Source organism: Curcuma longa, chromosome 10 (genome assembly GCF_044706935.1).
Source record: "Curcuma longa cultivar G26 ecotype Majalengka, Jawa Barat chromosome 10, ITB_CL_G26_1.1, whole genome shotgun sequence".
NCBI lineage: Eukaryota > Viridiplantae > Streptophyta > Magnoliopsida > Zingiberales > Zingiberaceae > Curcuma > Curcuma longa.
Genome location: NC_133870.1, coordinates 9,284,799 through 9,308,015, shown reverse-complemented (window position 1 = coordinate 9,308,015; position 23,217 = coordinate 9,284,799). Strand labels below are relative to the sequence as shown.

The 23,217-nt window shown below is 35.7% G+C and overlaps 3 protein-coding genes across 4 annotated transcripts; 1 reads left to right on the top strand and 2 right to left on the bottom strand.

The window, feature by feature from the left end:
- The first annotated feature begins 2,374 nt into the window (after window positions 1-2,374).
- Window positions 2,375-10,270, top strand: LOC141836479 (SNF1-related protein kinase regulatory subunit gamma-1). The gene is made up of 6 exons (XM_074723982.1): window positions 2,375-2,561; window positions 3,706-3,878; window positions 7,570-7,797; window positions 7,886-8,161; window positions 9,112-9,275; window positions 9,689-10,270. Exons 1-6 carry the CDS (start codon window positions 2,393-2,395, stop codon window positions 9,984-9,986), a joined length of 1,308 nt encoding a protein of 435 aa, XP_074580083.1. The 5' UTR covers window positions 2,375-2,392; the 3' UTR covers window positions 9,987-10,270.
- An 889-nt stretch (window positions 10,271-11,159) lies between these two features.
- On the bottom strand, window positions 11,160-12,125 carry LOC141835606 (uncharacterized). The gene is made up of 4 exons (XM_074722993.1): window positions 12,120-12,125; window positions 11,667-11,930; window positions 11,385-11,555; window positions 11,160-11,189 (listed from the first exon to the last, which is right to left on the bottom strand). The coding sequence occupies exons 1-4, from the start codon at window positions 12,123-12,125 to the stop codon at window positions 11,160-11,162; spliced, it is 471 nt and encodes a 156-aa protein (XP_074579094.1).
- Window positions 12,126-13,879: 1,754 nt separating this feature from the next.
- On the bottom strand, window positions 13,880-21,391 carry LOC141836162 (uncharacterized). Of its 2 annotated transcripts, none has more exons than XM_074723584.1 (16): window positions 20,936-21,391; window positions 20,571-20,672; window positions 20,416-20,482; window positions 20,021-20,202; window positions 19,684-19,941; window positions 18,880-18,963; window positions 18,731-18,778; window positions 18,566-18,630; window positions 17,431-17,479; window positions 15,943-16,201; window positions 15,590-15,708; window positions 15,419-15,499; window positions 15,275-15,349; window positions 14,464-14,615; window positions 14,240-14,390; window positions 13,880-14,147 (listed from the first exon to the last, which is right to left on the bottom strand). In XM_074723584.1, the coding sequence occupies exons 1-16, from the start codon at window positions 21,308-21,310 to the stop codon at window positions 13,962-13,964; spliced, it is 2,253 nt and encodes a 750-aa protein (XP_074579685.1). In that variant the 5' UTR covers window positions 21,311-21,391; the 3' UTR covers window positions 13,880-13,961. The 2 variants fall into 2 exon arrangements, with proteins under 2 accessions (XP_074579685.1, XP_074579686.1); XM_074723585.1 differs by having other exon boundaries at window positions 20,571-20,679; window positions 20,936-21,027.
- Between the last annotated feature and the right edge of the window lie 1,826 nt (window positions 21,392-23,217).

The window sequence follows — 23,217 nt, the reverse complement described above, 5'->3', positions numbered from 1 at the left end:
TCGGATTCGTCGTCTTGTAGCTGTTCCAGAACTTCCTTTCTATACCCACAAACACATCGATCCCGTGCGCAGCACGTGCCTCAACCGAAGCGTCAACACTCGAGAGTCGATGGAGCTTCAGCTTCATACAGGATTAAGGATCGAAAATGACCCGCCAGATTAAAATCATGCATGTTTCTGAAGAACGTTCAGCGGCGGATTAGGAATCATTACGATTTGTTCTTGAGTGCTCGATTGGTGGGGATCAACAGAGCCTGTCGTCTCGGTGCTCGCGCTGTTCCACATGCACTGCACAGGGAAGGAGTCAAAAAGAGGCTTTAGATCCTTCATGCTTTCTGACTCTGCCAAGAAGACGACCACCAACTAGTTTAACTACCAGACAACAAGAGCCATGTGAAGTGCCGCAGCGTCTGCAAATCCAAAACGCAATCTTTAGCCTGACCACCGTCTCCGAAACAGACAACAACCAGCTACTGTGCAGATTAACAGAGACAAGTTGATTGATTAAAGTCTGAGAAACTGAAGTGAACTATGAAGGATGCCCGATCTGATGCGATGCAATTGGAGTGGAGGCGATGATGGGACGAGGCGCTGGAGGTGATGAGGCTGCGAGGCGCTGCTGCAGCGCGGATTGACGGTTGCTTCTGCGGAGAAGGGATGGGAGTATTCGTGCTACAGAAACTGCCCGTGAGATGAGGAAAAGCTTATAGCGGTGTGCTGGCTGGGAGAAAAGAAAATTTTGGGGAAAAAAATAATTAAAAGAGCATTTCCTGTTTTTGTTTATTATTAAAAATATTATATTCTAATTTATTGATGGTATCTAAATTATTTTTTAAATAATCGATTTATCATTTTTGGATTGGTCTTTTGTGGTACCTCTAGACTAAATTGAATTGGTTATAATAAGACTGTAATAGATATGTTCGTTCATCACTACCAACTCAACTATGCTTACCCTGGCACGACCACTCCAATGGGCTATTAGTCTAATTTTGAATGAGTATGTGGTAGTTGTCTCATGCAAGTACCTTGCCATGATGAGTTGAATTTATCACTGACAAATAGATTTACTACAATGTAGACAAGGATCGAATTCTCAATGAAGTCAAAATAATGTCCTCTTAGGACTCGTAGTGGTCAACTGCAGCTTCTCTGATTCACATTCTCATATATTATCGTGGGATCAATCATGTGGAACTGTTGAGGTGATGGATTCTACTTTTTACTGTAGAGTATGTAGTAGTTGATGTGGATATATATTTTTCTCTCCAATGATAGTTCCCCAATTGCTTTTCGGAAGGAGAGCAAGCAAACGTGTTTTACTCATGGGAGCATCCTCAGAGGCACGACTTAGAACTTATCACTCCTCTGTTTCTTAACCATCTCTTTGAGAATGTTTATGTTGCAATGTATTTTCGACGATTATATAATAGTCGATAAGAATAAACAAGAGGTATGATTTTCTTCTCGCATATAAAGATAACTCTTCTATGTTATTCTCTCTATTATCTCTCTCCCCGGGGCATTGGTGCAACGAGACATCCGTTGTAATCTTTATCAACTACGGCGTATTTATAGGAATTTTCCTCCAAATGGGGAACACAATCAAAGGATGTTGGGCATCCGGATTGGCCGCCGTATGCGCTTCCCGATTTACCCTGGTGGTCGGTGGAAAACTTGAGCCACCCCCAGGGATTGAGTCCACGAGACTGACTGCCATTTATCATTTTTTTTCTTTATCATACCTATTTGTAACTTGAGTATGGTCGTGTCATTAGCCCAACAACCCTAATAGTTTGCTATCATCTTAACTTGAGAGCTATTGGCGAGCAAATGGAAAGGACATCATCATTTATCTTTCTAAATTATAAAATTAACTTTTATGATTTTTAAGTTTGTGCTGTGTTATTTAAATTAATTTTGATATTCAATTTGACTTTAAAATCAATATATGTATTTTTTAAACACTATTGTTGAGTATGTATATATCATGAAAACACCCCTACAATTTTTTAAAAAATATTTTGTCCCCTAGCCATTATCAAATTAATTAATAGAAACTCTTTATCAAGAAAAACAATGTTGTCGATAGTTAAAGGAAAAAATGAAAAAGTTTGAAAATCTATGTGGGAGCATTTTATGATTTTAAAATTTTAAAGGGATTTTAGGAGAATAAATTAAGGGTCAAATTAAAAATCAATACCTTCATTCCAGGTTAAAAGTGAAAAGTAATGCAGCAATGGGAGCAAAGTGAAAATGTGCACTATATTCTTATCCACCGTCGATTTATTTTAATATAATTTTAATTTTAAATTGGATTATTTTATTTATTTATTTATTTTATTGTTTTCGTAATGACTCTTCTTTCCACAGAGACAGCGAGAGAGTGGAAATGGAGAGCCCGGTGCCGAAGTCGCCGCGGAGCCCGGAGGCGGAGATCGGCCACCGGCTGGAGGATCTGTGGGACGTGCAAGAGCCTCAACTCAGTCCCTCCGAGAAGCTCAACTCCTGCTTCCAAGACCTCCCCGTCTCTTCCTTCCCTCCCGCGCCGCCGTCCGAAGGTTCTCCTTTTCGCCACCGCCTTTGCTGTTTTCTTCACTCCTAACCCTAAGTTCTTTAGTTATAATTAGTTTAGTCTAACTTTAGATCATTTTCCCTACGTTTTCGCGTTGTTTTCGTTAGCAAGCGTACTTTCGCTCTAATCCAGCGTATATCTGCGATCTCGCATCTGATAAGCTAGGAATTCATAAATCATGGGGCGATTTGAGTTCACTCGAAGTTTGAAAATTATACTCTGCAGTAGATATTTTTCATATGCTGAGTTTGGGTTGGATATTAAAAAGGCTTAATCTATACATTCTGTTTTGTGGTAGCATATGGAGCCGAGCATGCCTAGAACCTCTGAGCTGGTAAACTTGTCATTGTGCGTTAGCATCTGCAGCACCCTAATTCCGGTTTATTAGAATGACGAACATTGAATCCGGCAAAATTAGTTGATTATGAACCGCCTGGTCTCGGTTGTATCTAACCATTGATCACATTATAGAGTTGATCCTTCTGTATTTTTTTAAACATGAAAAGTGCAATGCCTTCTTTATGCTAGGAATTTTACAATTAAAAAAAATAATTATACTAATTCAAAAAATTATTTAAATAATATTTTTAAATTTATTTATTAATTATTGTACTGAACATGTTCAATTATATTTATCTATGGATAGTATAATCATTAAATGAGAAAGTACCTTTAACGATCATGTTATAGTAAAATAGTTTTCCTCCAAATGGGGAGCGCAATCAAAGGATGTTGGGCGTCTAGGCTGGCCACTGCGTGCACTTCCCGATTTACCCTGGTTACCGGTGGGAAACTTCTGTGAGACCGGGCCGGTCACCTCCAGAGATAGTCAACAGGACTAACTGAGATTTATCATTTTTTTTATAGTAAAATAGTTTTAGTTTATAAATAAATCATTGGATCAAATGGATTTTTCCTTCCTTTTTGAATGGATTGCCTCTAATCTGTTCATCACTTTGCAATGGTTTCTTAGATCTATTGAGGTTGATTGTTTTTGCCCAGAGTTGCCATTATCATGTGATGATGAACATGTTATTTTCAGAAGAATTACTGTTGTGGGAGCTATAATTTAAGAAATCATTTATATGAAAAAGTTCTCATCAAGTGTTCATCATTTGTTTTGTTTTTAGTTATTGAGATTTCTTCAGATGCAACCCTATCTGCTGCTGTTGAGATATTATCCAAACACAAGATCTTAAGTGCACTGGTAACGAATGTGGATGCACCTGAAGATGCTAGCTGGATAGATAGGTACATCGGTATTGTTGAGTTTCCAGGAATTGCTGTATGGCTTCTACATCAGGTTTGATGCTAACACATTACTTATTGGCTCATGTTTCTGGTTTGTATATTGTTCAATCACAGATGTTTGTGGTAATTTCTCATATTTGATTGATTTACCACTGAAATTATGTTGTATATAATGAGAATTACATTCCTATAATTAAAGAGAATCTTTTATCTGCTATTTAAAGCATCATTTTCATACCTTTTGAATATTGCATTGTGAAATTTATAGTTTATCTTCAAGACATAAATTGCAAACTTTTCTATCTTATTCTAAAATTTTTAAAGCATTTCTCAAAATTCAAAAATGCATTTTGTGCTAGAGTTTTAGCCTATGATTGGAAGAGAGAGGCTACATCATGTTGACACTTGAGATTTACTCCATTATTACCTTTTTACTTAGTTTGGTTACTTCTAAAAATAATAATATAGTAATTAGACAATTAGCTAAAAATAAATTCACAATTAGAATTTTAGAAAAATTAGTTAAAAAAGAGAATATTGTTTGATTCATCTTGATGCATTTTGATTTTGGTAATTTTTTGAAATGGTATGTTTTGACTATGCTGCTCAATACAACGCGTGATTTCAAACCATACATTTATCATCAAGAAACCTTTTCCTAGTGGAAGAAAAGAAAGAAATTGAATGACCATCATAAGGAACTTTTCCTTTCTCATGGGAGAGAAATTGAGTATTATTTGAGATTGTGTATGGTGTCGTGGGGGGGGGGGGGGGGGGGGGGGGGGGGGGGGAGTTGGTTTGTCAATAGCACAATAATATTTTTTAAAATATTAGAGATATAAATACAACAAAAATAAAATGCACATGAAACAATAAAGTAACATACTCAAGCATTTACGTGATTTGGAATTCCTGCTTCTTATTTCATAGTCTATGGACTCGTAAGGTAAGTTAATTCATGAAAAACCACTACCTTTCTCCTTTTCGAAAATCTTCCAGAGGTGGTGAAACCTTTTTACAATATGAAGATGAAGTGCAGTAAGAGTTTGTAAAAATATGGAGTTTGAAGGTAAAGATCTTAGCTCAGAAAATCAAAAACAATAGTAAAAATAAATACAATAAAGCACTTGGAAGCTGAGAAATTGATTGGGAATTGTTGTCAAAACTCTAGTCTTCTCTTGCCTCTCTTTTTATAGCCCTCCAAATTCCCATGGATAAACTTCAGCAATTGCACTACATTAATGTAATCTATTGATTTTCACTGTTAGTTGACTTCTGTGCAGAACTAATCTTCGTTAGCTGCTGCTTTCAGTCAACTCCAAACCTTTCTAGTTGACTATAATCTATGTCAGTCCACTTTGACACCTGTTAGTTGACTCATTTAGATATGCTCGTTGATCTCGAGTTGTCTTAATGCAGTCACTCCTCTAGGTGAGATTGTCTACAATGGTATAATTTTTGAATATATAATTAACTCAATCAACTGCCCAGTCGATTGACTTTAGTTGACTACAAGTCAACTTCGTTACAAATAGAAACCTTCTTTTTTGCTCGGAATAGAGCATTAGTCAACTAACTAGCCATTAGTCGACTGATCACTTGACTCAACATGGAATAAAACTTTTATGTTCATAAGAATTCTATCTCTAATCAATTGTATGGTTACAATCAATCGATTGAACATGCATCAATCGATTGAACTGCCATCTAGTCTACTCAATCCAGAATATAGCCTTTCTTTTTGCAAGGTCTCTGTCTTTAGTCTACTAACCATAACAATCAACTGATTGTAACCATGAGTTAATTGACTTATTGATTTTGACCCTAAAACACTTATTTTTTAATCGAGTCATTATCTAAGTAAGAGAACTACTCAACATCCAAAATACAAGTCGCTCATATTTCTCACAACTCACATGACAAGAATTTACCTTTGACACTTGCATGTTGCATATCTGGATTACCTTAACCTATTGGTACTTCTCGTTTGCCAAGAGGCCTTTGCCTCTAGGTCTTCCTCGTTTGTCAACTCCTATTCCAGATCTACCAACACTCGCGAGACTTCTTTGTCAAATGTCAAGTTATCCTCGACCCACTTGGATTTCACTTATTTACTAACTCTTGTTGCACTTTCTTTTCTTTTATCAAATATTTGGTTGATATTTACCCACTTGGACTTCACGCATTTGCCAATGCTTATTAGGCTTTTCTTTTCTATCAAATGTTGGGCAACCTTCACCGACTTGGACTTCACCTATCTACCAATGCCTATTGGACTTTCATTTTTGCTAAATGTGTGATCTTCCTCGACCCATTTGGATTCACCTATTGCTCCTGCAATATAAGTGTCAACTAATCTGCACTTGTACACTTGACATGCAATATAAGTAATACCATATAAACCTAATTTTAAACCCTTACTAAGACATCAAAATTATATGGTCAAATTCAGTCACTTGGGGCATGGTTGCACCAACATATTATTTTAGATTTAAATGCCTTAATGTCTTTTCATTTCAAAACTTAGTTCTTTTACAGGTTTCCCCTTTTTTTTCCCAAATCTGAAGATGTATATTCTATAGACTCCCTCATTCGGATCATTAGTGTCACCCATATATTTACTTACCTTGTTGTGTGATAGCATAGGATCCTTGCAAACAATATATGCAAAAGGACCAAAACAATAAACAACACTTCCTTAACCTCTGAAGGTATTTTCCTTCCCCTGAAGTGATTACTGATACTTGTTCACAAGCAATCTTTTCAATGCAATTAGCAAACCTCTTTGCTAAATGTTTCTCCATAACTCTTATCCTATAATGGTTTACTGGAAGTTGTCCACACAATATTTCCTGTTGATGTCTTCCAAAGAATGCACTTTTTATCTATAATCCTTTTTACATCATTTTTCTAAGATAAAAACACTCAGTATGATCTTGTTTCTTGGGCTTGATTCTGGGTGACCTTAGCTCTGAAATTGGCGTGCTTGATGAATTTTCAACTTATACTTTACATTATCTCTTCCTTGTCGATCCTATTTCAATTCATAGTCAAGCAAACAAGTTTTCTCCAATGTCATTACTTGGTTAACATGACCTTTTAAGGTTAATAGTGAAATTGAAGTAAACCAGCTCATGTTGCTGACCTATTATGCTTTATAAGCCTTATCACATTCCTTGTGTAAGGGTGGATGAGCATCCTGCTGTTTTGGCAGTAATCATCTGCTGTGCCAGCTTGAACTGCTGCAGTATCTACCAGCATGAATTTTGCCTTCCATCTCAAGTGATTGTAGAATCTCTTAGCTTGTTTATCAGGTATATCATAATACTATCTTACTTAGCCTTCTGTTCATTCTGTAACTCCATGAAAACAAATGTGATGAAATCTTCTCTTTATAGCTTCAAATTCACTAGGTTTAGTGACTAGAAATAAAGTACTCAAATTGAAGAAACATTCTGATAAACTATCATAATAATACACGAATAATTTAGTCTTCATCCACTCTGGGTGGGCTGTGTCTTGAAGCAGTCTCGAAGAGCAACCAATGTTTGCTGTGCAGCTGAGTTATGAGTTTCACTGTGAAAGTTTGTGGTTCTTTTGGACTTTCTGAGATTTGCAATTTAGGAGGCATAAGTTATTCATTTCAAGATGTCATTGTGTAATTTACTTAACCAAACTATGTCAGCAAAAATCTTGGCACTTTATTGGGGTTTTAACTATTTATTTCCTGATTTTCTTGGCAGTCTGAAGTTTCAGTACTCAGGATGAAGGCTGGATCAACTGTGACAGGATTTGAGGTAAGTGGACTGGCAGCAGTTACCAAGATTGGTGGCACTGATGCGGCCCCTGAAGATGTAGCTGGTGTTGCTGCTGCTACTGGGCCTGCAAATTCTGTCTCTGAAGCTGTTGATTCAACGGGCGGTGGCTTCTTTGAGACTCTTACTTCTTCAGATTTCTACAAGAATACCACGGTATTGTGCTTTGGAATATTTACAAATACATGTTCAGACACTTATGTGTGATCTTGAGGACTGAGATATCGCTTTGATTTCTCCATAGGTTCAGGAGATTGCAGGATCCTTTAGATGGGCACCCTTTCTTGCTATTCAAAACTCTGACTCTTTCCTTACCATGTTGTTATTACTATCAAAGTACAGAATGAAGAGCCTTCCTGTGGTTGATCTTGGTGCAGGGAAGATTGAAAATATTATTACACAATCTGCCGTGGTTCACATGTTGGCAGAATGTGTGGATCTTCACTGGTTTGAGAACTGGGGTTCTAAGAGATTATATGAGTTGGGTCTTCCTTCTATGAAGCCTAAGGGGTTGATTAAGGTAATCGTCTGTTATTTTCATCAAATTACAATATTTTTTGGACCAAATTTTATTATCCATAATTAAGGCAATTGCCTCCTATATTTCTTCAAATTGTAATATTTTTAAGACCAAGTCTTTATTATCCAACGTTGGTGGAACATGAAAAGTCTATTTAACTGAAGATGTAAATTCTTACATTCAGAAAATTAAAATCTTTCTTAAAAAAATTCTTCAGAAAATTACAATCTTTCTTTAAATCTCTTCTCAAAGGAATTTAGAGGAGGAGTTGGCAATTAATATGAATAATTTTAATCATGTTTTATAATATTAGATGACTATGTGCCAACTGTTAGTGTCTAATATAGTCATGAAATCTGTTTCTAAATAGAATATCAATACTGACAAGTGACAGCTACACATCTTGTTCTCTCAACTTCTTTCAGTTCTCCTTTGCATCTTATTTTATTTTCTTTCACACTCACTAACTAGGCGTGCATACAGTCACGCAAGCTCCACCTATTGCACCTCGATGTTTCTTTTTGGCTTGTACATTTGATTGTGTTACCACTTCTCTGAGAAGCATGAAGTTCTTAGGAAAATGGCCATCCTTTTTATGTTTATTCTCTTTTAGCATTCTGTCATATGTGTGCAAGTGCACCAAACTAACCAAGCCTAACATATGGACTAATGCTCACCTAGGAATATGTAATTAAAAAAGAGAAATAATGGATTATGGTTTCGTGATGAATTTGATTAAATGACCACTTATCCTGTAAATACTTTGATACCTTTTCTAGCATCAAGATCCCTATCTTTGTTCAATTTTTCTCAGAGTCAGATTATCATTAAGATAGCACATATGCCAATGTCTGATTATACAAATTTTTCTACCCTTCAACTAAATGACCATGAAGTAAAGCCTTAGCTCTTCTTGATGTCTTGAATTTATTTTTGTTTTATTTTTTCAGGTTAGTGAGCACCAACCAGTTTTAAAGGCTTTCCAACTAATGAGAGAGAAAGGAATTGGAGGGATTCCAGTTGTCGATCAAAGTGGAAACAAGGCAATAGGAAATATAAGCATCAGAGATGTGCAGTATCTTTTAACTGCCCCTGAGATTTACAAAGATTACAGGTGCGCAAAGCAAGTTGCATGTTCCAATTTTAAGTTTTTGTGTCCTGAACTTCAAGATTTAGCCAATCCTATTTTTATCTCAAATCTTCACCCTTAGACTGTTGCTTGTTTTATTTATTTGTAGAAACTACCTATTTCCTTAGGTAAACAACCTTAGTTCTCCGCATATACCAATTCTTCTAAGAGATAGATACACATTGAAGGATTTTATAGGTCGTAAATCATATCCATCTTAATCTATGTAACTATTCTTCTTCAGAAATGTATGAAACAATGACAATATGTATCGATGCCTGCCTTATTATATTAACTTGTTTTCTCATCTTTCTAGCTACATGCTGTGCTAAAATATGTTATACTTCGTTGTTCTTTGCTACCTATTTCAATGACATTTAATTTGCATGGTATTGCAGGTCAATCACAGCTAAAAATTTTCTCACTGCAGTAAGAAATCACTTGGTCGAACATGAAGAAGCCTCACCCATGCTACGTGGTGTGATCGCGTGTAATAGAAATGATACCCTCCAAGATGTCATTTTGAGGCTGGACACTGAGAAGATACACCGGATCTATGTGGTCGATGAGGAGGAGAATCTTCAAGGAGTAATCACGCTTCGCGACATCATCTCCAAACTGGTCCACGAGCCACGCCGTTATTTTGGAGACTTCTTTGATGGATTTGTGCCATTGCCACCGAATAGCAGGGTGTGAAAACATACAGAAGCTCGCGTATGAACATAACCTTGTGCCTTCCGTGACCCGAAGCCGCTGTCTCCACCTTCATGTTCTCATGTTCCTGTGTACGATGGCAATGGAATCTCCCAGCTTCTCTGGACATTGTTAGTTTTCAGCTTTTGCAACTCGCAGCCCTGCTTCTTGTTTCATCTTGTTCTGTAATTAAATTAACTTGTGAAGAAACCACTGTCTCAACTTAACTATTTGTGAATCTGTTTGTGGCTGTAGGATATTAGTTTGAGTTACCTTTTTCAGGTCAATTTTTGGCTAATTTGACAAGTTGTTTCGGTTGAACTAATTGGGGTTGCCAGGTCAATTCAGTCCCATTGAGCGGCGCGATTGGGTTTGAACAGCCCCTAGTCCAACTAAGAGGCTCACTCAGTTGGTTCAACTTGGTTTACGCTCAACCGAGACAATGAAGTTCATCGACCGGGCCCGTTAAACCAATCATGCTAGAAGTCATCAGCTCAACTAGTTCAGGTAGTTCAACTTCTGGGCTTAAGCTACAGATTGAATGATCAGAAACTTTTTGAGACTCACTTCAGATTTCTCAATTTCTCCTTAGGTTCTGAAGATTGTAGCGATTCGCATCTTGGCAGAATATATCGAGTCGAACTTCATTCATTGGTTCGAGATCTGGGGATCTACAAAATGTTGAACTTTGTGGTTCATTTCCTGTTTGGTGCATGTATATGTTATTTCACTTGTACTTCAGCAAAAGATGAAATCCGTCACTCCAACGGTGCCACACAGTCAGTCCCATAATCATTTATAAGGAAGTAAATCGAGAAGTTGTAGTTGGCCACGATGGAGGAAGGCATTGTCTCAGTTTCATCGAGATTCAATCTTTATCTATTTCAGTAACTCTGTTCCGTCGTAACTAATTCAATTACGTCTCAGAAACAGTTATTTCACTTATTCAAAGATATGCAAGTAAACTTCGAGTACATTGTCATTGTAAACTTTTATAATGATTAACTTTGTAAATTTTATGATCGACTTTTTCTTTGAAAGCCTTACGATAACAGTTTTCGATTTGAAACAAGAAGTGAGCCATGATCTAAAGGATTCATAATAAAAGATCATTCAAATAGTTTCATAAGTGACATTTAGGGAAACAGATCTTCATCACACAATTTTCATTCATGTTCAACAGATCCAGCTGAAGCAGCCACAGCCCTGAAACAAAAAGCACAAAATTACAGTTTGCAAGAATCAAGCCATTAACATGATATTACTCAAATCCGTGTCTCATGTCGACTTTCAAACAAGATCGTAGCAATTAGGGGTGCAAACGAACCGAATTAAACCGAATAGTATGAAAATATTGATATGTGAGTTCTATTGCACCAATGGAAGAAGTAGAGCGCTTACCTTTGCTTTAGTCTCCTTCATCTGAACTCTAGGCTGTGATAACTTGTACGGACTGTCGAAATTTCTTCGAGCATGAACTACCTTTTCGAAGATCTCGGTATAGTTTTCGCCCGGTATTGGATTCTTCTCGTCCCATCCATCGAAAGCCGGCACTATCACATCGAATTCAGTCTGCCGGCCAGAAGAATTAGCTAGCATTACTAATCTAGTCTTGAGTTGTTTAGCTACTCACTCTCTCAGACACAACAAACAGAATTCTCTCAACTAAAGCTAAAATCTTACTGTTGCATTAATTCTCTCAACCAAAGCTCTTGACTTATGCTCAACCTGTTGAGTAGGTTGCTGCCCATTGCTATTCCTTGGGAACTCACGGAAGTGAACTTCATTGGTGCGCACCGGAGGCGTTTGGGTTCGTCGAAAGCGAGCACCGACATTGCCCCTCGTCAGCTTTGTTCTCTCAGGATCGCCAGACTGAGCTTCTGAGGCCTCACTGTCCTCGTTTGGGTTGACACGCAAAGAAGCCTTTTTTAGATTCTGCAAAGTTCGCTGAATGTTCAAATACAGAACTGTTTAAAGAGGTAGTTCGGTGCACGAAGTTATCATTGTACCAAGGTTCCCCTTTAAATACAGAACTGTTTGCGAAGAAGAAGAAGAAAAATGGAAAAAACATGCACATTTCTACCATAATCTTTTGTGTTGAAATCCATCTCTATGAAAATTGGATCGAAAACTCACCGGCATTGTAGTATGGCTTGGGTTCCGACAGAGAGCTTGTTGATGTTTCTTTAAGACGAAAGGGAAAGAGAGAATTTGACGACGAAGAAGAAAGGGAAGGGAGCTAAATAAAAGGGCAAAGACTGTTGACGATCGGCAATGGATTTGATGAAGTGCTGCTCTAAGATAAAAGAATGGATTTGTTAATGAGGAAGATAGTGATTTCTTTAGAAATAGTTCTACTTCTCATCTTCTCTTCCAATTCTTTTGTCGATTTAAAAAAGTTTGGTTTGGGCTACATTGATGTTAGTGGTGACCATCAAATAGTTTTGATACGATTGTTTAAAAAGGTTTAATTGTTATCTATTTTGATAGATTTTTTTTTCTCGATTAGTTCATGATTTCTAAGTAAAATCATGATTAAATTTGAGATTGACATTTTTTTTAAAAAAAAAAAGTTTAAAGCCCTTAAATTTTCTGAGTTTTTTACTCGTTTTAGCTTATAATTTAATATAATATTTATGGAATTAATATTCAGCTTATATATAAAAATATAAAATAAATAAACTTAAATATTAATAATTACAAATAAAAATACTGCATAATTTATGAATAAATTTCCTTACATTAGTTTTGTATTTAAATAAATTTTATATTACTTTTATATTTAAATAGATAAAGAAATAGCTAAACTCAACTCTCATTCAAGTCCTTTACAACCTTGAAAAAAATACAATAAAATTGAAACCGTGTTTTGAAATTTAAACGGTTGGTGGTCAACTATGATGCTGTATGGCATCCTTGAAAACAACAAAGTCAACTACCAGATACATTGAGTTGACTTTGTATTGCTGTCCAAGTGGCATAAACAAATTGACATAAAAAACTAAGAAGCCCTCCATAATCATAGAGCCTTAAATTAACTTGCAAACATATTCTTTCGGCCGAGATTAGGGGTGTTCCTAAATTTTTCAAATCAACTCAAAAATATTTTATTCATATTTAAAATTTTCAAGCTAACTTAAAATATGATAATTTTTTTAATCCAATTCAAATTTATAAAATTTTATTCCATTATTCACAAATTCGCATTAACCAAATTCAATCAAACTATAATTATTTATCATGATTTAAACATTCAAACGGAATTCAAATTTAAATTTTATTTTGAATCGAACTCAAATCAAAATTATTTATATTTTCGAACTCCAATCAAATTGGAAACTCACATATACAATATTATCCTACTCATGCATACATCATAATTTCAAAGGTATGAGCACCAACTAATACTATTATTAATTAACAACGTGAATGCTGTGAAAAACCAATACAGAGACATCATCTTCGATTTAATCTGATAAAGAATTTGGAAAGAAAAAGAAGGGAAAAAAAGCTGAAGAATGATTTTGCCGAGTCTAGACAGTTGTTTTGACTAAACTTATTGAAACAATCAACAATTCATGACAATCCTTACAATTCAGAGAACATATAAATAGATGTTTAAAGGACATACAGGATTGATAATAAACAGAATCAACTCTGACAGAGATTGCACAAACTTACCAGAGAAAATTGCAGTTTGTTTTCTGAAAGATTTGATTTTCTAGGAGAATGAGCACGGTTGGTCTTGCTATAATAAAGCTTTGCTTAATCTTAATACAACCTTACAGTTAACAAATACAACTGGAAGGTTTTGCTAACTGCAATTCTGTTGCACTCATGTCGCAAACTCCCCGTTCCGCTTGGGTTCGATTCACATGAAGCAGTATTTTTTTTTTTTCTTCGGTAGTATAATATTTGATAATATACCATACACTGAAATTGGAAGGAAGGGAAACATGATATGGTTTTGCTTCTGGCCTACAGTAGCCGTCTGAACCTACAGGATTCTATCTGCCCATTTGGCAAGGGAATTTTCATCAAGTTGTTCAATTTAACAACAGCCTCGGGCAAGTTATCGGCATTGACGCACATCTTGGCGGGGAAAGCAAAGAGAATTTCATTAACATCTTCTTCTAGTTCGAGGGAGAACAGTTGGTTGAAGACCTAAGGTAGCAATTTGACAGGAGGTATGTGTCAAACTACAAAACACCATTGCTTGGATGGTAAAGAAACATAAATGTGCAGTTGGATCTTACCGCTTTTAACCTTAAAATAACCTTTTGCTTAATTGCTGCTGATCGCGACACCAAATTTATGATGAAGATGCCTCCTTCAGAGAGGAAATCCCTTACCGACAAGAGAAAGGAATCTTCAACAAAGTCTGTAGGAGGACAGGATAAGCCGGAGCTGGAAGCAGTGTCATTCAAAGTCAGCAACACAAACCATATGTCAATCTGAAGAGGAAATGATTGGTCATTACCTCAAATCGGATGAATCTGCATCAACGATAAGAATTTTAGTGCCACTTGTTTTATTTTCATCTGCAAGAGAGTGCGTAGGTGTACCATTCACTGGAAATGATTTTACAGCATCCACATCGCGAATAAAATGGATTCCATCAGCAATGTGCACCTAATTGGGACAAAAAATCACTAAAATAAGCAATTTCCACAATTCAGTGAGAAAAAAGAGGCAAAGTAAACATTCACATTAGCTTGTTAGATCAAGCACCAACCCAAATTATTTAGCCCCAAGGAAAGTGTAGGTCAATCATTTAAAACTTTTAAACCCCCTTCACTAGCCCAGAACTTTGTCATGTGGGATTAAACTAGGGTTGTCACAATCTTCTCACTTAAAGTTTGGCATCCCCATCAAGACTTATAGCATAGAATCATCCTACTCGGTAATATGTGATGCTAAACGGTGACTCTGCAAACCTTTACAAATCCATCATTGTGCCTAAGATTAGGTTCGCTCCAATACTATTTGTCATTACCCAAGATAGATGAGAGTACTACAAATCCAAAATGCTTAAGCTTATAGTAGCTCAATTATCTATTTATAAACCACTACATTAACTCAAAATTGTTGTCTGGATCGAAGATTAAACTAAGGTGTCACTACTTATCATGCCAAAAAAGAATTATCTGCATCAAGTCCAAAATTGGTTTGCAGATTAAAGAGCACAGTTGTGCTTAGTTGGAGAGTTAAAACAAGTAAACAACAGAATATTCAGGAAATCATTTGGTTTTGGAAAGCAACATCATGGTGTAAATACGTAGTACTTCAACCTTTAATTGATCATCCTCAACAAAGCTGAAATATTGACTCGCCAAATCCAAGACTATAGGATCCAACTCCACCACCTTCAACAAATGGAAATCAATAACCTGTCCTGAAGTCTCTTGATAACTTGTTGCTCATGAAGTTCCTACCTCAATTTGCAGAAAGGGCAGGCAAGCACGAAGAAACATGGGAAGAAGCCCAGCTCCGAGCCCAATTATGTAGGTTCTAATCTGTATATAAAAGATTTCATGCTTAGAAAGGAATGTAAATTTTATCTAATGAATATAAACTAAAGTTAGCCTTTCACATGGGTACTCTACCTTTTTCCCGGATGATACAATATGCTCCAAAGTAGAAGCTATGAGAGCAAAGCCGGAAACAATGCCACTGTGATAAAGACTAGCAAGGCAGCTATGATCAACCTTCATGCTCTTAGATCCTAAGTTTTGGTTTAAAAAGACCAAACTTAAATTAAAAAAATGAAGCAAATATAATATGTAAATTTACAAATTATTAGCAAAAAGGAGAAATTCTTCTGAAAATTAAGGCTGCAGCAGAGGAAGATTTGGAGAAAAAGATGCACATCAGGCTGTTCACATGTATGACACTTTCAACATTAAGGTTTTACTAAACCAAAATACTACAAAGTACGAAAACATATACAAAAAATTACCATGGATCAATTTATGGGATTCACTTCTTTTCTGACCACCCTTTTTTCTACTTCTTGAAGATACAACCTTTCCTTTTTTATTTGCAGCAGACAGATTGCTCTGAAGTATATTTTCAGATAGCAATGCTTCTGATTGCACCAAACCTGAGCTTCTACCAAATGTAAGACGGCGAAACACTTTAAGATTTGGTTGATCTTCCTCAGCAGTGTCGTAGATCACATCTTCAACAATCATATGGCCAGTTACTGTTGATGTGACCTATGAGATTATATTTTATATAAATGGGGGAAATGGTTTAGACAGAAAAACCAAATGAAAGAAGGTACCAAACTGTAATCGCATGGAAGGAGAAAATATTTCAGGACCAGAAGAACAAAGAGGTATGAAGAAAGGAAAAGGTAATCATTAAAAAAAAGAATGTAGAGAACAACAATAGCAATATAAAACATCATAAGTTATATGGGTGATAAATATGATGACAGGGCACAATGCACAAGTAAGAAATGCACCATGCGCATACTTGACTAAAAATGCAGAACTATGCTGTTACATATTCTCATGAATATTCTCATTCTTGGACAAAGCATGCTTAAAGTACATGAAACTTTGATACAATGTTAATTACTAGCAACATCAAGAAATTCACATTTAACAACGGATTCTAGTCCACCCATTAGCATGCTTCATCCTTTTCACAAAAGGAAAAAAAACAAAAACAAAACAAAGAAACATTTGAAACAAGAAGTTACCAAGACATAATTATCTCATGGATATTGTCAAAGTTGTGATTCAAATTTTGGAATCTTACAATCTGTGATATAAATTAGCCTAACCGATCTAGATCCCATAGGATCTCAATCAGGCTGAGATCTCAAAAACATACTATCCACTCCCATGTTCTATCACCACTCCTATGAAGCATCTCAATCCTGAACCCTGATAATTTGACAATGGAAGACTTTATATTCACATAGACATTTTAAAACAGGAAATTTCTGTTATAGAAGTGCTAATTCTTTTTTCAAGTAGAAGAATCCTATTTAACTTTCCCATTATCATCCATTTCATATAAGTTACTATTCTATATAAGAATGCCACCTTAATAATTATATTGAATTGTTAATGTATTACTGTAATTCTAATTATGCTCTATAATAATATGACGACCTAAAATTCTAAATATTCCTAACAATATTAGTATTGAAACTTAATGCATATGTTAATTTCAAATATCATTAATCAAAAAAATATTTGTATTAAATTGATTAGTTTTATGATCTAATACTCTAAGGCTCACGATCTGGTCTCATGAAACCCTCATTGTCCCTTGAAGAGATCACGATTTTGACAGCCTTGATTGCATGACCTCAAAGAGTTCATTTATTGAAGAGTAATAATTAAAGAAAAGGACATCAAAATTGCACAAATAAACAGGAAGTAAAACATTATTGCATTATACACCATGTAGGAAAAGATTGGTCTCCCACCTCATGGATGACATCCCTCTGCTTGATGCCATCGCCTGCCATCATGAACCTGAATTAATCCAAACAATTTTTGCATGTGAAGGAATTTCCAAGCCCATTAAAAGACTGAAAATTTGACATATGGCAAACAAGAAAGGGGAGAAATTAAATCATAACTATCCTGAATAAGAATGCCATAGGAAGTATAAAAGGTTCATTTTTTTCTTGTAGCAATGGCAGATACAATAAATTTAATTCACTAAAGCAATATAAGGCCAAATCTCGAATTGAGACCAACCAAAGGAAGCACAAAATGAGGAAGAGGGCAACAAAGTAAGTGATTGTGAACTGCAACCAGCCAGATCAAGTTACATAGGTTAACAGTTTCAACTTGGATTGAGATTGCCAAAGTTCCTTATTTGATCAACAAAGCTAGCAAGCATTTCATCTAACAGATATATCATGAATTTTGAAGAGCATACAAAACCTGTAAAAATTGGACATTGTGTCCAAAAACAATGCAACCAAACAAAGGGAAAAAGCATTTGGATATTCAGTCATAGGAGAGATCAAGGTGATAAGTGCTGAGGAACAACACAACAGATTAGTATTGGTTATGAAGGGATGCATAACTAATCATAAACTATTAGATAATTTAGGGTACTCAATTTTCCACCTGCTCATAATGATTATGAGATGCATTGGCAGTCCATTACACCATTATGCTTATGCAAGTCAAAAAGGGTTATAATATATATAGTGGCTTCCCTCCAATAAGTTGTGGACTTGTGCTGAGCGTTGACCATGCTAAAGCTCTCCAATTATAGTCATAGCAAAGCGACAATGTCCCAGCAAAATCTATTGACAAGAAAAATACAGTCATAACAATCAGATACTAGTGACCTGCCCAACTACGAATTCCGGTAAATATACGTAATGGTACTATTAGTATCTTTGGTTTATGAAATAACTGTATAGCAGATAAAAATGGTACAATTACAACACAGCTGATATTCTCATTTAAGCTTGGGGAGGATCAAAAATTTCTATATAGAAGAGAATAATACAATCAGGGATTTCTGAAGAAGACAATGAGGATAAAGGCAATAAAACATGCTTGAAATCCTTCAGAACAAGAAGCAATGAGCAAACATACGGAATCGGAGTTTCATCTTCCGATCTTTCAGGTGCCAAACCTTTAACGAGTGGAGATAAATCCTTCTGTATAAAATACAATCTCATAAACCAAAAAGACATAATAAGAATCCTACTGACACAAGAAAGACGGCCTACAAATTACATTTTATTCAGAAAACATTACCTGGATCTCATCCATGCTAGCACCAGTATGCCTCGAGTCCATGAAAACCTACAGGAAGGAAAAGCAAGCATCAGTAACAAACTAAAGACTTTCAACCTATCAAAAGAAAGCAAATCATGCTAGTTGTTAACGCCTATTTATGGAAGTACCATAATCAGCCGAGCTGCCTTTGAACTTTCAACGATAAGCCATTGTCCTTCTTCTGAAGAAAACAACCATTCATTTGCTCGAGCCTAGAGAATGATTCAAATAGTCATATCTGAAGTAGAAAGCAAAACCAATCGTAGAAAATGCATTCCAATGCAAAATTTGACATCAACTGTAGATAAAGAGCAAGATTCACATCTCAAGTAGAAAAGAATGCTACCTAACCAAGCTTCTGAAGGTCATGGTAGAAATAATCATATTTACTCTACAGTAAGTGATGACCAAGAAAGACTCAAACAACCATGAAATTATCTGCATATCCATGCTTTGGTCAAATCGAATATGTAATTCTTTGAATTGCTGTTGAACATAAATGAACATTTAGTTATTCATCTCTATAATGGACTCAAACAAACATGAAATGTATATCTGCATATTCAGTCCATTGTTCAAATTAAATAGGCAATTAACATTGTTTCCTATCTCCACTAATATTTTAGTAGGTCCCTAGCCCTTGAGACTGCCAGAACATTATCATGGGAGACAGCATCATTCTAGTTTCATCTTCTACTTTTAATATCTGGTACTCTTCGAGATTAGAAAGGGTGTCCAGATCATGCAAATACTTCCTTCAAGCACATTCAAAAACAAAATATTTTTGCCTTCTCAATAGATGAACTTTATTGGTTTTGTATTACCAAATTTGACAAAATACAGAAGTAAATGCTCAAGGAAAATTATGCTCCAATTCTTTTTTGTCATCAATTATGGATATACATTGCAAAAAAAACATGGCTCAAACTTACCTTAGGCACAATAAAAACGCCACAGTGGTATAAGAATGGTTCTGAATGTTGCTTAGAATCCAAGAGTATAGCTTTATAATGGTAAAGTGAACCATGATTTCCTAGAATAGTTTGACACCTTCGTCCTGGGAGAAGTTCCTTCAAATTGCCTCTAGCACCTAATTGCAGGTCTTCCAAAGAATAAATAATATCATCACCAGACGAATACTGGCTGCGAAGTTTATTCTCATTTTCAACCGCATCAAGTAAAGCATGTACCTGAAGCAAGAAATAAGAACTCAACCTATCGCATTTTTCGACAAATTGTATCAAGAAGGGATGCAGTTTCTTCTAATACCTGCTCTACTTTACGATTAATGGAATGATGGCCAAACAGTAAGCTAAGCTGGTTTAGCACACCCATCTTGCCCTTTACAGCAACTAACAAGAAGGTCTGAAAGGCTGATTTGCTGCCCATTTTTTGTGGGATAATAGCAATACTTGTATCCCATCCAAATCGTAATTCAGTAAATAGCAAAGCTACATAAGAAAATCAATTTATTCAGGTTAGTCTACAGAACAATGACAAAAAAAAGGACATAGAAAGGTATAAATAGTTAGACTCAAATATGGATTGCCTAATTGAAAACAAGATCACAATATATATAATCGGTTTAATAAAGCATCAAATTTGACCGAGATAATGCCATCAACCTAACCTATAATTGTTTGAAAAGTTTCAGTTTGACTTACCTAAAACGTGAGATTCTGCTAGGGTCAGACACAGAAATTTTCCTCCTGACTTAAGCACTCTCTTAACCTAAAGAATCATGTGTTTCAGGCAATTTATGACACATTTAACTTAATAGAACATGAGAAACATATGAAAACATGTATAGATTGGTTACCTCCTTCAGATACTTAGTGCCGAGCTTTGCTCCATGCTCTGGTTCCATTAGTGCATCCAATCCTCCTTTATCAAGAATTACATCAAATGTCTCTTCTGCAAACTGGATTCTAGCGAGTTAACCAAAAGCATTTTAAAGGTATAAAAATCATTTCTGGTGAAAGAGTTTACAAAGGGAAAAAAGGAAATTGAAATATGATCAACTTACACGAAGGGAAAAAACAAGAAAACAATATATACATAAAATGAGACATTTTGTCGATATCGAATGAATTTAGGTCTCTATAAAGCAAGGGAACGCGGCACCATATTTCAGATTTCAGCCACAAATCCAAGTGAACAGAGAGAGAGAGAGAGCATAAGTACCTGGAGTTCAGTCATGTCCATGACGCGCCACCGCATTTCAGGGCGGGAACGCACGTATCGGCGGAGCATGTCAGAGACGACGACCTTGGAGAAATCGATGTTGGTAGTGCAGCGGAACCCGTCATCGTAGAGATACTCCGAGACGCGAGAGCTTCCGCAACCCGGCACGAGGATCTGAAGCGGGTCGGCGGCGTCGGCGGCGGTCTTGAGTTGGGCCAGAAGCGGGTCGCGGAGCTCCGGCCACTCGGCGTACCATTCGAAGGAGTCGCCGGAGCCCCTGACGGTGAAGAATTTGTCCCAATTCTCTTTGCTCGTGAAGTCCCCGAGGGTGTCGAAGATCTCGGTGGCAGCTTCTCCTCTCTTCTTCTTTTCCATTTCCCTTGACCGCTCCGGCGACAACGCAAACGGCCGGGGGAATCGAGGTTTACCAGGTCCGTCAAGGGAATTAGGGTTTAGACGAACTGGCTGGAGAAAGCCCACTACGGCCCACTGGATTGCTATTTACGAGCTGTAAATAAATGAAATTATTTGATTTTTTTCAAAATTTTATAATTTCTACTTTTGTTTATAATAATTGTTTTTTATAAAAAATATATATATTATTTAACTATATAACTGATTTTCTTCCTGGATAGATGTGGAATCTGTCATCCTAACAGTCTCATACGATCAATCCCATGACTATATGTGAAGAGATAAATTGAGAAACTATAACTGACCACTACGAAAGAGGATATTATCTCGATTTCATCGAGATATAATTTTTATCAATTTCAATAAATCTGTTTCATAATAACCAATTCAATCATGCTCGTAATCTACTTTATAAATCATAAATTAATTTTCACAGCATACGATTTTCACACAGCTAATAATTTCCTCATTTTTAATGCTCAAATTATTTGGAGGGGCTATTATAGTGATGATGAAAAATAAATAAAATCATATAATTAATATTATTCTTACATTTATGGTTTATGCATATAGAAAAAGGTAACTTAATTAAATCATCTTCATGAGCAAAAATAATATCATACTTTTAATCAATTTCAAGAACACGTCTTTGTTCTTATTTTTTTATCCTATGAAAAAAACTTATTTTTTTAAATAAATTCAGTCTCTATGATAATAAATTTCTATAATAAAGAAAAAAAATGAAAATCTAAAAACTCATTTGGGTTGTTAGATAGTTAATAGCATCATCATAACACTTATAATAAGCTTTTGACATAATTTATCATGCCTAAATCGAGTTGAAAAATCATCACTCTTAATATGATATAACACATTGATGTTTAAGGACATCAATAGATTTAGAGTACTGGTCAAGCACATATGTCTTAGTTTAAAGTCATTTTGCGCTCTCTAGATTCACCAACTATTTTTGAATAAAATCAACTGATGAACCTCAGATCCGTGGGCGGTGTTAGGTAATGAATATCATCTTCAAATTTTCTTATGATAGGATTATAACACTTGTATCTTTTTTGATTGGATGAGTAGCCAATGAAAATGCATTTGGGGGCTTCAGGTTAAGTTTTCCATGTACAGGAAAAAGCACTGGACATTCAAATAATTTTAGTGGGAGAGAGTTAAAAATAAGAATATGAGAAAATTCTTTTTGGAGATAATTGATTGGTGTGCTGAATTTAAAGGTTTTTGATGAAAGCCTATTGATGAAGTAGACTATAGTTATGATGGAATCACCCCAAAAGTAATGAGAGACAGAATTTGTGAGCATGAGAGATCTTGTCACTTTTAATAGATGACAATTTTTCTATTCTGCAATCTCATTCTGTGAAGTATAGATAGAAATGAGCTTTGATGAAAAATGCTACTTTGAAGAAGGTAAATCTCTAAGATTGTGAGTAAAGTACCCTCTGCCATTATTTGTGCGGAGTATGTAGTGTTACATTGGAATAGATTTCTTATCATTTTATAAAATTATAGAAACACATACTCAACATCAAGTATGTTTAAGGAGATAGATCTAGCAAGCATGAGTATATGGTTATCGATGAATGTGATGAACCATCTTTTGCCTGTTAGATTCTCCACTCTTGATACACCCGCCTCCTAGCCCTAAATGTCTATGCAATAAGAGTACCTCTAAATTTATTGAACTAGACATATAGAGAGTAACTAATGGCTTTGGTTTCAAGGAAAAAGTAGTGAGATAGCAGAGGCCTCCTCATTCTTCAACATTGCCAATCATCTTCCCGAGATAAATCATGAAATACACAACAATCATTAAGAAATATTACTTTCAAGTCTTGAGCCTT